The sequence below is a fragment of the Alosa alosa genome, chromosome 15 (genome assembly GCF_017589495.1).
Source record: "Alosa alosa isolate M-15738 ecotype Scorff River chromosome 15, AALO_Geno_1.1, whole genome shotgun sequence".
Classification (NCBI taxonomy): Eukaryota; Metazoa; Chordata; class Actinopteri; order Clupeiformes; family Clupeidae; genus Alosa; species Alosa alosa.
This window is the reverse complement of record NC_063203.1, coordinates 9,431,742-9,446,633: the sequence shown is the minus strand read 5'-3', so window position 1 is coordinate 9,446,633 and position 14,892 is coordinate 9,431,742. Positions and strand designations below refer to the sequence as shown.

The following is a 14,892-nucleotide window of genomic DNA, read 5'->3' as shown; positions in this document are numbered from 1 at the left end:
TAGCGTTGTCTGGTCATCCTAGCTCAACTCGTTTCACTAATGCCAATCCAGGATGAGTAGGAGCGACTATGTCAAGCCAGGTGAAAGTAAATCAGGATGTGTGCGCGTTCTCATTTCTGCTCCAAAGTGCCCACGGGACCAGGTTAAGTGCAGAGAATAAATCCCCATGGTAACTTCTGTGCCATCTCTTTTGTGAAACCAAGTCAAGGATAAATTCATCCAGGATAACCAAAACATCCCAGCTTAATCACTTATCTAGGTTTTGTGAAATACCCCTCAGGTCATGTACCGCAGTCGTTTAAGACATCTGTTATTAAGCCCTCCCTCAAAAAACCTAGCCTTGTATCAATACTGGTCCTCCTGGACCTCAGCGCTGCCTTTGACACCATAGACCATGACATACTACTTAGGCTTGAACATTTGACAGGCATCAAAGACTCAGCACTCGCTTGGTTTAGATCATACCTTCCTAACCGTCAACAATTTGTACAGGTCCATAATAAACCATCTACCCAGATTATGGTAAAATATGGAGTGCCTCAAGGCTCAGTACTGGGGCCCCTGTTGTTTAGCAGATGATACATAACTATACCTCTCCATAAAACCTGATGAATTAATCCTGTTAGCCAAACTTGACACATGTATAAGAGATAGACATGGATGACGAATAATTTCCTGCTTTTGAACTCAGATAAAACAGAAGTCACGGTTTTAGGTTCTAAAAAGATGAGGGATATCCTATCCACATCACAGGCTATCTTCCTCTGACCTCATCCACAATTGTTAAAAACCTAGGAGTTATAATTGACCAGGACCTAGCACTAAATAATCACATAAAACAGATCACCAAAACTTAATTTTACCATTTAAGGAACATTTCAAAGATAAGGAAGTCCTTATCCGTACCAGATGCCGAGAAATTAATCCATGCTTTTGTCACCTCAAGGATAGACTATTGCAATGCTATTACGCTGGCTGTAATAATACCCGTCTAAAGACCTTACAGCTTATACAAAATGGAGCTGCTCACACACACAAAAAATATGAACATATTTCCCCCATCCTAGCATCCTTACACTGGCTACCTGTTAAAAGTAATTGACTTCAAAATATGACTCATATCTTTTGGTTGGTTGCCTGCATTGAAAGAGGACACCTCATGAAGACGCTTTTTTGTCTGCTTCTGACAGAAGAAGCACTTATCTATGCTGGCTGCAGCTGCTGCTGAACAAGTGTAAATAGTCCCTCTAGATGGACTTGATGCAGTTGCAGGTGTTGCTGCAGGTTCAGAAGATGGTCTACCACGTCTTTTCTGAAGACACTGAGTCTTGCCTGCTTCACATGACTTCTAGTAGCGAATCTTAGCATGCTGCAGATGCTTACTGTTACAGGTGGATTTGTAGCAGTTCCTGCCAAACTGCTTTGTTCTGTTGTAAAATAACTGCACTGTAACAATGTAATCTTTGGCTGATCTGTGATCACCATCTCCAAACTCTCACATGGACAAAAACAAGAAATTTGGCATATGTCTCTAGTGATGGGTCATTCACCAGTCCACACATCTGCCACGGAATACATAGCCCAAAATCTGTTTCTTTTAGAATATGTGTGCCATCACCTGACTAACAGAAAGACACACCTCAGAATATAACCTAACTAGACTGTGCCACCATGAACTATGAAAATGTGCTTGCTCAAATGTAGAAGGCTAGAAGGTCACTAATATCACCAACCATGAAGAACAGAGCATTATGTGCTTCAGGTTATTTGATATTCTAAATTCTATAATTGCCAGCTCAACAGCCAACTGTCCCTGGTAGTGTATCTCTTTCTCTCTCTTACACACACACACACACACACACACACACACTCACCTGTCTGTTTGTCTATCTTACCCTTTCTTTTCTTCACACTTACATAGGCTACGGAAGGCCTTACAGACTTCAGCTGGTACTAGCTATGTAAAAGTCTATTAACTTGATTTAACAGAGTTCTCTGCACTTTGTACTCTGAATGGGTGTAGACAAGAACTGGCAGAGCAGGCTAGGCCTACACTCAATCACACTATTATGAATTGATAGTATTGATATTGAAGTATTATTTTTTTTAAGTGGACAATTTTGAGAATTTTAGGCACAATTTCTTGTTAAAGAGATCAATCATCAGCCTAAAACTGTTTTATAATGTTGTATTGTTTATGCGGTCCACTTTTGCACACTACCTTGTAGAATATCTTTGCTTTTTGGCACCGCTATAATAGCGGCAATGTGAGGTTTATGGACAAAACACCAAATTTGACCTTTTCTGAATTTGACCTTTGATTTGGGTCCTTCAAAACCTTCAAAAAAATGGAGACATTTTTTTTTTTACTCTTAAGAACCCCTAGAGCAAAGATATAATGGTCTCCAAAAATTAACATGCGAATCCCACAAGCCCCCAAATTAGACACATAGGCCCCCCTACTATATTCACATTGAATAATATTAGACTAGTAATAATAACAACCTAATAATAATAATAATAATAATAATAATAATAATTATTATTATTATTATTATTATTATTAGTAGTAGTAGTAGTAGTAGTAGTAGTAGTAGTATAATGTTGCTTATGTGAGAGTGGCCTTTCATATTTCTGAGAGATTAGCCATGACCATTGCAAAAAGCTTATAAATAAATATATATATATATATTCTACCACACAATATTGGCTATTTCCCTGCACCTTCCAGTATCAACCACATGATGGCAATGTAAGCTGCGATGAAAACCCTTTAGCGTATGTCCATAGACAAGCGCAGCTTGATCGAGCCTGGAGAGCCTATTCGAATAGGAAAATGCAACGGGTGGATAGGTGATGGTTACATTTAGTAATCTGGCCTAATTATAAGAGAGCAATGGGTGAGGTTACCCATATGCTACTTTGACATTTGTAGCAATGATCTATAGCCTATCCTAATAAATAGCCTAGGCCTAGGCTACTTGTTTCAAATTAAAAAAAATTTAGCCTACAATTTCATTCATTCCCTCACTTCAGACTATCAATCAGCCTGAGCCATCGTTAAGTAGCCAACTATGCACTTGCAGAGTTACAGCGATTATTCAAGTTTTTTTTTTTTTTTTAAAGAAGATTTACATTCGTTCTCTCTATGCACTAGGCAACCTCTCTCCCTCCCTCCCTCCCTCTCTCCCTCTCGTCGCCTCTCTAAAAAGACGGCTCCAGCAGCATCAAACTTCTTCACGCCTGTTGCGTCTGGTCTACAGGATGGCACCATCACTGAAAGTCCTTTGGAATGTGAAGAATGGAATGATTCTCTGCTTAACACCGTGTCTTCTTCTCCCCCTTCCACTTGTCATAGGAACGTCGGTATGTTTAGATTATCCTTATATAAATTGCAATGTTTAAAAGACATTTAGATATTTTAGCTAGTCTCTAAATCTGTGAAAACATATCCTTATGAGAAAGTTGCCTGTAATAACAATTATTGTCTTTATTATTTTCATTTGAATGTTTAGTAGGCTAAGTCTATTAAAACATGAATCATCAGACACGTGGGAACTATGTTGTCTTGAGGCTGGCAAATGCATAACGCATGTTAACATTTGTTGGTGTATAGCCTACTACAGGTTTTATGTAGCGTGGGAACTTATCGTCACGATTGTGCTTTCTGTGAATGATGGGAATTGTAGGCTCCTAACTGTTCGCTACACACTGTTATTTGAGGTATATGTGTTTATTGCCTAGGCCGGCAGGTAATATCTTGGATTTGTTGTGATAACTGACCATGTATTAAAAAATATTAAGTCATAGGTTTATTTATTATGACCGCCGCGCAGCGAATGTCCAAATTTCCGTTAAGGATTCCCGGGACACTGAAAGACCGGGGTAGACGAAACTTGGTGGGCATGTAACCCCATATGGTTAGCATGGAACCATCGTTTTTCGTTTTGATCTGTAGCCCCCCAGGTGGACTGCACCCCCCGAAAGGAGGGTAGGGCAGACACAGTTTTCTGTGAATATCTCGAGAACCGTAAGGTTTAGGAGGACCATTTTTTTTGTATGTTGATCTAAAGGGGCCATGTCAACCCATTCCATAACCACTCATTTCATGTATAGCGCCACCTAGTTAAACACAAAAAAGTAAAAATGAGGTGTTGTAATCGCGAGGTATCTGTGACCCTAACATAGTCAAAACTGCACGAAATTGGAAGTGTAGGATCATTATGACACCCTCTGAATGCACGCCAAGTTTCGTGTAATTCCGTTCATGGGGGGCCACACAATAAATTAATTTATGTTACTATACACCAACTGGCCTGTAGGTGGCCGGAGACAGTTTTCTGTGAATATCTCGAGAACCATAGGGCCTAGGAGGTCCACCTTTTTTTGTATATGTTGGTCTTAAGGGGGCATGTCAACCCATCCCATTACCACTTATTTCATGTATAGTGCCACCTAGTTAAAAATTAAAAAGCAAAAAATAAGGTGTTTTCATCACAATATCTCTGGCTGACATGGTCAAAACTGCATGAAATTGAAAGTGTAGGATCATTATGACACCTTCCGAATGCATGCCAAGTTTTGTGAACTTTCGTTCATGGGGGGCCTTACAATAAAATTATTTATGTGTACATTTAGTGACCGTACACCAACAAGGATTCCCGGGACACTGAAAGACCGGGTACACGAAAACTTGGTGGGCATGTAACCCCACATGGATAGCATGGAACCATCGTTTTTCGTTTTGATCTGTAGCCCCCCCACTGGACTGGACCCCCCGAAAGGAGGGTAGGGCAGACACAGTTTTCTGTGAATATCTTGAGAACCGTAGTGCCTAGGATGACCAATTTTTTCTGTATGTTTGCCTCCAGGGGTCATGTTAACCCATTCCATGTGCACACATGTGCATAAGCAGATATACACGCACACACATACATTCACAGTAATCATGCGGATGACACATATTCAAGAATTTCTCAGAATTATGAACAGGCAAGATGGGGGTGGGGTTGTATAAAAATGAATTTTACATGTGAAATCTATGAACTAATCATGTTTTGGTACTTGTTGTGTAGCAGATACCAGTGAGAATTGAGTGTGGTTAATGCAATTTAGTGAGACAGTTAGAATCATATAGGCCTTTCAGTGTGATTTATTTTTGTGGAAAAAATGTGCTGGACTGGGCGGTGGTCATATTTTGTTCCGCTCTGCGGTTCATCTAGTTTACTTATATATAGCCTAGTGAAACGGCCGCACATGCACTGTTGTTTAATCAAACATTTACCCTGAATCATTTAGGCCTACCACTTATAAGTTTAGCACTTATTACATTTGTTATTATGGGGTCTTCATTACATTTTAATCCAGCCCTTTATAGACAACATGTCTAAACTAGAACACCTGCAAAATATCATGGTCAAATCCTGGTTTACTCCTCTGCATAACTTTCATCCCTCTAACTTTACTTGGTCTTGAATGGCCCCAGACATTTGTAACCATATACAGTTTATTACTTAAGGGGAAATTATGTTAATATTACGTACTTTGACAAATGTAAGTTTTGGTCCACCATAGGCCCAGGACCTGCTCTGGCAACATATCTGCCTTAATAATTTGAACTAGCATGAGGGTAATAATAATCAGTGTTATAAATTATACAATAGTACAAACAGTATTTGGGCGCTTTATCTTGTTAGGCACTGGTTATAATAACCTAATATGAGGTGTTTATACCTAGAATTGCAGTACTGCATGGGAAACTGGTAATGTGGGTATTATTTCAAAGAGACTGAAACCACCATTATTGTGATGAGAATACACATTCTAATTGTGGCCTTAAAATAACACTTGAAGTACAGTAAATACATCTAGGTGAAGAGGAGACAGGATGAATGCAGGTGATTTTCCTACAAACTGAAGAGGGCAATGAGGGGATTAATAATTGGACATATTTGTTATGATGAAATGCTTTAAAACATGGATGATTATATAGGAATAGGAATATTTATAGGAATTTAAATCACTAGAGAAAAGACAGTAATATATTTAACTCCATAGGTTTCTTTCTCTTGTATCAAGATACCTGTATATCAGTTGTAAAATTACATATCAGTTGTACTTTTATGGTCTATGTCTTCATTGAGTAATCATAACAAACATGCTTAGGCAGAGCGTCAAGTGTGTTTTCTGCGGGAAGTAAATGTCAAGCCTGGGACCAATGTGGTTATCCCTTGCTTGGCCGACAACACATTTTCTACTTGGTTGGTCAGTGAAGATTGTACGTGGGCCGTGAGAACTTTCTACACAGGCTCACTATGGTTTAGAATATGAGGGGTCTGCTGAACTTTTGGCCTCTGTGGGTCTCTGAGGTCCAGTCTGTGGAAGTCCTGGATTGACCTACAAGGGCATTGTGGGTTATCTGTTGGTACTCCTTTCTGAGTAAGGCCACAGAAAACCCATGAGTGTATCGAAGCACCATATTGAAAGATCCCTTAGGGCTTGGGAGTGTTCTTGGTCACGTGATGTATAACAATTGCTGAATTATATAATAGGAAAGACGATAAAGGTGAAACACAAGTCTTCAAATATGGCAATGCAATATGTTGTTTATGTCAAATAAAATACTACATTGCAGTTTACTGACAACAAACCTTTCATTCATCATTGGGACAAAATCTTCTCATCTGTTAAAACGTGAACATTTTCTGTGTGGTTTTGATTATGTGTCCTGTTCTGTGTTTTCGCTCTGGTTTACAGGAGGCATGCTGTGCTTACGTGATTGTGCTGATGGCAGTATACTGGTGCAGCGAGGCTTTGCCTCTGGCCGTCACTGCCCTCATGCCTGCTGTCCTTTTCCCCATGTTTGGCATCATGACCTCCAAAGAGGTACATCATCAGTCAACAAGACCTTTGATTCCTTATACTTATTCATTTGGCTGTCGCTTCTATCCCAAGCGACTTACATAGGCCTATGTCAATCATTACAAGGGCTAGTCTCCTCAGAGCTTGGGGTTAAGTCCCTTGCTCAAGGGCACAGCGGTGGCAGCCAGGAATTCAACCCACAACTTTTCTGGCTATGAAGTGCAGGCTTCCCATATACGGATGAAGGCTAACCCTGGAATATAAGAGAGCTTCAATGGAGAGTTCCATTGGCTTAATCCATAAAGGCCTGAAGTGTAAGCTTCATTCTGTAAATGTTCCTTGGACTTGTTTAACTTGTGAATGCTACTCCTAGGTGTGTATGCAGTACCTGAAAGACACCAACATGTTGTTTGTGGGTGGACTGTTGGTCGCCGTAGCAGTGGAACACTGGAACCTGCACAAGCGAATCGCTCTGAGAGTTCTACTTATTGTCGGGGTCCGGCCTGCACTGTGAGTGAAATGAATATCCGACGGCTAGAAAAAGAGGAATGACCTTGTCTACATTTCATGAATTAGATATCTTATTTTAGAGTTCATATAACTCATAAGTAAGCCTGAACATGTGGTTCAGACTGTGGTCCTGTGCCTACATGACTACAGCCACTGTCCATTCAGGCTCCTGTCTTGGTGTTCCTCTGACCTAGCCTGTGTCCCTGGTTTCACCGTAGCTTGATGCTTGGTTTCATGGGAGTGACGGCCTTCCTGTCCATGTGGATCAGTAACACGGCCACAACGGCCATGATGGTGCCCATCGTGCAGGCTGTGCTTGAGCAACTCAACACCCATGAAATGGAGATGCCAGAGATCCTCTCCGCTGAGGAGCCCAACCACCCAGCTGAGGCCGAGTACAAACAGTCTGGGAAGCAGAGGGATGGGCAAGGTGAGCAGCAGCAACATAAAATAACATATAATACCCAGACTTTGAAACAGACATGTTCAGATCTAGATTTATATGGAGTGTGTCACACCAGTACTTTACAGACACAAACCATAACATAACACATTTTGTATTAAAAGTAAGTGTCTTTGTACTGCAGTGGTAGTGAATGGGCTAGATGCATCAGTGGAGGCCACCAGGCGGATGGAGGCCCAGGAGAGAAGGTGGATGTGTAAAGGCATGACCCTGTGTGTTTGCTACGCTGCCAGCATTGGAGGAACAGCCACCCTCACCGGCACTGGGCCAAACCTAGTACTCAAGGGCCAGATGAACCAGTGAGTAACAGTGGACACCTACCCCCTGCCTCACACACACACACACACACACACACACACACACACACACACACACACACACACACACACACGCACACACACATGCACACTGACTTAGTCTGCACACACTTAAGTGTAGGTCATCAAGCATTGCATAGAGTTGCGTGGGAGATGTTGCGTCAGTACTTGTTGAGATTATGGTATTTCTCTGTTGTCTTGCCTTCATAATTCTTGTGGTTTGAACCGCTCCTCCAGGCTCTTTCCTCAGAATGGCGATGTCATCAATTTTGCCTCCTGGTTTGGCTTTGCTTTTCCAAACATGATCCTCATGTTGACCATGGCCTGGCTCTGGCTCCAGTTCGTCTTTATGGGATTTAAGTGAGTGCACCCAACATCCTATGGGACTAAACTACCTCCGGAACATAAAACCACACTCCAACAGGCCTATCATCTAACTGTGATATCTCTTCTCCTCATATCTTTCTCCGATGTTCCTTTCTCACGCTTTCTCCACCACAGTCCAGCATCAAGACCACATCACAAAAGTATTCTTTTCTAACTCTGATATATATTTTTTTCTGTCTCTCTCTGTCTCTCTCTCTCTCTCTCTCTCTCTCTCTCTCTCTCTCTCCCACTGTCATGTAGCATCAAGAAGACATGGGGCTGTGGTGCTGAGAAATCCGAGAAGGAGATTGCTGCCTACAACGTCATCCGTGAGGAGCATCGGCAACTGGGGCCCATGTCCTTTGGCGAGTTGAGCGTGCTGGGTCTCTTCACCCTGCTCGTGGTGTTGTGGTTTACCCGCGACCCTGGCTTTGTGGCAGGATGGGCCACCCACATGTTCAACTCAAAGGCAGAGTATGTGCCTCAGTGATCTGACCTATTGTACCTAGCCTAGACAGGTTGGCAGGGGTCAGCTCTAGACATAATATCAATAAACTACCTGACTATTTTAGTTTCTGTTGAATGAGGTATTCTGAAGATATTGTTTGTTTTGGGTTGACGTTTAAACTTTCAGATACGTGACAGATGCAACTGTGGCAGTCTTCATTGCTGTATTGCTCTTTGTCCTCCCCTCAAAACCACCTCAGCTAATGCAGTGGTTGTCATGTTTTAACGCAGGTGATTTTACAATCTCACTCTGGACTCACACTAAAAATACACAAGTAACTAACAGAAAAAAAACAGACATATATAAAGCATCATTATATATTCCATCTCATTTCATCATTGAACTTCTCAGGTTGGCTTGATACAGTTTGAGAGGTTCATTTTCCTTTGAGAGGTTTGCTGGCTGTCTCACAGACTGATTTGCTTGTGTCTCTCCACAGACTCGCAGGCCACACCTGCTCCTGTCCCAGCCCTGCTCAGCTGGAAGGTGGCCCAGAAGAAGCTGCCCTGGAACATTGTGCTCCTTTTAGGAGGAGGGTTCGCCCTAGCCAAGGGTAGCGAGGTGAGCGCTGACAAACTATTCAAAGATCTTTTGTGTTTTTAACAACATGCTTTTGCACGTTGCATGCTGTTCAGTACACACAGGTAGCATATTTATTTTTCCTGCTACATGATTATAACTCTCATCATTTTACAACTATCATCAACTGTGAGTCCCGTCAGAAAATAAAGAAACCGAAAGATCCAACCCAGTCTTTTCTTGGCTCTTTCCAGCTATCGGGCTTGTCTAAGATGATGGGAAATCACTTGACCCCTCTACATAGTATTCCTCCCTGGGCTATAGTCATCATCCTCTGCCTCCTGATCGCTTCGTTCACCGAGTGCACCAGCAATGTGGCCACTGCCACGCTTTTCCTGCCCATCCTGGCCTCCATGGTAAGGGCTTCTGATGTTGTCTTCCTAAATGGAACTGCAAGATTGACCTATGACCTTTATACAAAAAATAAAGAAAAAAGTTGCATCATAGTTAGAGTGTGTGACAAGACATTTTTCTTTGTTTTTTGAGTCTTCACTTAGTCTGTCAGCACATAAGTAATCTAGATGTGTGTTTTTATGCATTGTCTAAGTGGCTTCTAAAAAAATACAATGCACAATATCACACAACCAATCATCCAATCAGCAAAAAAATCCTTTTTAAGTAAACCAACTGAAACTTGCTACTGAGGAAGCTGGGGCAGTAAAATCAATTCAATTCACACCATTGATGGATAATAGCGCCACATTGGTGCGGTAGCCAGCCCAGTGCGTGCCCCAAGGAAGCGCTTGCCAATGGGAGAGGAGCGTTGAAATGCCGCCCAGCAGACAACTGGCCTGGATTTACATGCTTGAATGCCCATTCCTGTCAGCTGAATTACTTAGTGGCCCCTTCCTCTGGGCCTCTTCAACCTGTGTCACAGTGTGTGAGTAAGGGCGTGCGTGCATGTGTGTGTGAATTTGTCTATGTGTGTGTGTGTGTGTGTGTGTGTGTGTGTGTGTGTGTGTGTGTGTGTGTGTGTGTGTGTGTCTGTGTGTCTGTGAAAGTGTGTGTCTCCATCTCTGTGTCCAAGTCACCCCATTCCATTCTGACTGATTGCATCACTGATCACCATTTGTGTATTCAGTGAGCAGCTCTGAGTGTGGAATGTGTCAAGTGAGGGTATTGACAATGAGATTTATTCAGAGCCAAAGCCAGTTGGGGGTGTATGAAGTCTCATAGACACCCTCACAATAGAGAGAAAGAGCTGGGAATGTATAGTAGTAGTGTGCCAACAACCACTGATTGCTCTTGTAGTGTAGTGTGTGTGATTTGGTGTCCATGAGAGTCTCTTTGAAAGAGCGTGTCAACCAACAATTTTCTAGCGCCCATAATTACTTCAGATCTGAACAAATGTATTGTGTGTGGTGGTTTTGAGAGCACTCATTATGAAGTGCCACCACCAAATCGAAAGTTCCTCATAATGGGGAGAGGTTAGAAATCTTTGTTACAAGAATTTCAAGACCTGTAAAAGCCACATTAGAAAAATGATTACATAGAATGGTTATGAATGTGTATACATGTGTTTTGAATGTTTATTTGAAGAAGGTCTGTTTTAGATGGTTTTCAGCACATAACTGACACACCGTATTTAGAAACCAATGGTGCTCCATGTTGCTGTTGCTGGTAAACCCAAACAATTGAGCATTGTCTTTATCCTTCAGATTAAGCTAAAAGCAGGTGGTGTCTATTGTTAATGACCCCCCCATGCCCAAGAAATTGACATAGAATGTGTCAGCTCTTACTGTCTGGCTTTACACCACATGAGCGTGGATCATGTCTGCCATTTTTGCAGACATGAGTCAGTTTTGGTCACATTGTCCAGCCACGTTGCTGCTTAATTACACCCACTTAATGAAAGTCTTGAGAACTGCAAGCAAGTACTTTTAATGAAAGTCCTCGGCGCAGAAAGCCAGCACTTGGATCTGAGTTATGAGCCGGTGATTATGGCCTGGGAAAAGCAGAAAAAAGCATAGCACCCAAAAAAGAAGAAGCCATAGTAAGAAGTTCTTTTGAGAAAGCTCAGCTGGATTTCTGTGTGTCGTGCTAACAGATGTTCCTTTTGATTTCAGTCCCAGTCCATTGGAATGAACCCTCTGTATGTCATGGTGCCCTGTACTCTCAGTGCCTCATTCGCCTTCATGCTTCCAGTGGCCACCCCTCCCAACGCCATTGTGTTTTCCCATGGCTACCTCAAGGTCTCCGACATGGTGAGTTATTTCTCTGTATGTGCACCAAAGCCATATAGTGGAAAACGGATAAGTGGTCCAGTAGAGGCCACATAGTTAAGGCGGAAGCCATCCAGCCAAGTTGCACCGTGCCATGAAACCACTATTCATTCTGAAGTGGCCGCAAGGCTTTCATTTATTGTGAGATCATTGTGTAATTTGAATGTGAGTGTTCCTTGTTTTTTCCTCCACACAACTTTATAAGCTCCCGTTTTGTTCTTGTGGCCTATATGACAGTTCGAAATCCTGCCCCTCAGCCCACAGAGCCATTGTGACATTTCATTATAGTGTAATTGCTTTTTTTCAAAAACTTGGCAAGTCATATTTTGTTGCCTCATCTCCCGCAGGCCAAGACTGGCGTAGTGATGAACATCATCGGAATAATCTGCATCACGCTGTCCATCAACTGCTGGGGGCGGGCCATGTTTCACCTTGACACCTTCCCTGCCTGGGCCAACATGACTGCCGTGTGAGAGGCAGCGCTGGCAAAGACTCATGGGAAAGTGCTCAGGGGTGCTGCTCTTGTCCTCTTTATCACCGGGGACCTGAGAGGAGTGAGGCGGCACTGAGAGACTCTCAGGCTGACTGGGAGAGGAGGATGCTCCAGAGTCTGTTTGGTCTGCTGTAGTGTCACTCAGTCAAGCTTGTGTAGTCAGTCCTGTAGGATAATGTTTAATTGACCTATTCCAGATATGCTGTATTATTTAGCATCTTAAAAATATCTGGACGTGCCTATGAAAGTATTGCAAAAAGGTGAAATGTTTTTAACTGGGTTTTAACCAGGTGCTTTGTTTTATTCAGTGACATACAATTGGACTTGATGTATTTGAAGTGTGAACTGTGTCTACACAGTCATTTTTACCTAATATTCAGCTTTTTACTTAAAGATAAAAAAGAGTGTAATAAGAGTAAAAATAACTATGTAATGGCTTTGCTTCTAGGTTGCAATGCATGGGGAATCTCAATCCTGCATTACTTTGTCTTGAGTCAGTAATATACTATGCATTAAGTAATATCTGTATTTTTCAACTTTTTATATTTGGACTATTTTGACATGGTGCTAAACGGTTCCTAAATTCTGTACATGCATTACAGACTATGTGCCTTCAAGACTTGGTGCTTATCATGGCACTTAAGAACCAGCCCCTGCAACCTACTCGCTATTTTATAATCTATGCTTCCGCCATTTGCAATGTTTGAGTTTTCTTTGTCTTAAATTATTCATATGGATTCTTTGGCATTTCCTACTTTCCTACTTTCCTACAATGTACTTACTTGGATAATTTCCAAGTTCCAATGCATTTCAAATCCCCCATAAGATACTGTATAAAGAATGTGTATGCCATTGATATGATCATCCAATTTTAAGTCAATGCAATGAAAACTGAACAAAGGTGTGAATATGTTGTGTTGTGGATATTTATAATACACAATGTATAAAATATATTGACACTTTATGAGATGTTGCCATTTTGAACCACAACTATCAAACATGTTATGAAAAAATGCACTCTACTTATACACAATTGTCATATTTGACCAATACAGTATGTCATGATTCAATGTCTTCACTTTAACATTTATATTGAATGGTTCTCCATAGCATTTCATGTGTTTTAACAGTATAAAATTACATATGCAATGTACACATCTGTGATTAACTTTTTATTAATAGTCTGCTCTGAAAAGACAAACTAAGGTGTGTACTGTATATGTGTGTGAAATTTAAGTCACAGGCAAAAGGATTTCAGTTTCAACTGAGTCACCTAAAGGTCACTTCTAATAAATCATTCAACCACTGACTCCCATGCATTATGTTTGCCTTATTTTAAAAGATAATTACATTTGAGATACAGCTTAATTACCACTGTCCTCTCATGTAAAATTATAACTCGAATGCTTGGCACAGGGTTCCCTAGAGTCACCAGAAACAATGGTTTGTATGGTTTTGTGCATGGGTAATTCTGGTAGTGGTAGGTAGACAGTGACATGTGTGACCAGGGCCAGGGTTGGTTCTAGACTGTGTGTCAGCCAAAGGAATTTTCCATTTAAAAAAATATGTCAGCTGGTTATAGAGATGTTCCTCTGGGAGACTTTGTCCTTAACCCCTACGTCCTCCAACCCCACCCCCACCCCCTAGTGGCTCTATGGATGACTACTGTACATCACAATTATAGCTTTTCCTGGGGTTGCATAAAAATGTGTCTGTTTCAATTTCAGGCCTTTTGATTAACTCACAACAATCTGAGCCCTGTGCATTCTGTCACATACATGTACACTAGTGCTGGATATTCATTTTGTCCCATATACACTCTTGTCCCACAAATGTTTAAGCCATGAATGCCAATATCCAGCTGGTCACTCACACAACCTGACACAATGTCCACTTTAATCAGCATAACACATACATGCTTGTTACTACAGTAAATCTTCTAATTAATATTTTGAGCATTGAGTGTATATGTAAGATTAGAGTGCTGTATTAACCAAATTAACTTCTGTTTTTTTACCACTCTTCAACACACTGCCCCTTAAAACAAACCATATTACACTGAGAGAGGGGCATTTGGATATGTTCAGTCATATTACCAAGACAATGCATTTCTGCATAACTTTGTCCATATAGTACTTTTAAAACAAGGTTCATGTTGTTCACCCCAGTTGCTCCTTGACATAGTGTGCAAATGTAATAATCCCAGCTAAGTAAATTTGCCTACTTGTGGACACACAACAAAAGGCAAAGTACATTCCAAGGGAGAGACTCTTCGGTCAAGTAAAAAATGCATGGCCCCAGCTGTGGAGCAACTGGCTGGGGCACCTGCACCATACGCCGGCAACCCGGGTTCGATTCCCGCCCCGTGGTCCTTTCCTGATCCCACCCCTGCTCTCTCTCCCGTTCGCTTCCTGTCACTCTCCACTGTCCTATCATTAAAGGCATAAAAAGCCCCAAAAGCATGCTGAAGAAAAGACTTAGTAAAGACTGAGTAATTGTAGCTTCACGGAGATCCTGGTGTAACTATATAACTGCCAGGATTGTATAATATACCATTGCCCTTGAAACCTTTT

The 14,892-nt window shown here is 41.5% G+C and overlaps 1 protein-coding gene across 1 annotated transcript; it reads left to right on the top strand.

Moving 5' to 3' along the window:
• Positions 1 to 3,249: 3,249 nt before the first annotated feature.
• slc13a5b (solute carrier family 13 member 5b) lies at positions 3,250 to 13,629 on the top strand. The gene is made up of 12 exons (XM_048264621.1): positions 3,250 to 3,366; positions 6,757 to 6,885; positions 7,235 to 7,371; positions 7,590 to 7,801; positions 7,959 to 8,133; positions 8,389 to 8,511; positions 8,779 to 8,991; positions 9,152 to 9,255; positions 9,465 to 9,586; positions 9,799 to 9,960; positions 11,671 to 11,808; positions 12,174 to 13,629. Exons 1-12 carry the CDS (start codon positions 3,265 to 3,267, stop codon positions 12,297 to 12,299), a joined length of 1,743 nt encoding a protein of 580 aa, XP_048120578.1. The 5' UTR covers positions 3,250 to 3,264; the 3' UTR covers positions 12,300 to 13,629.
• The last annotated feature ends 1,263 nt before the right edge of the window (positions 13,630 to 14,892 follow it).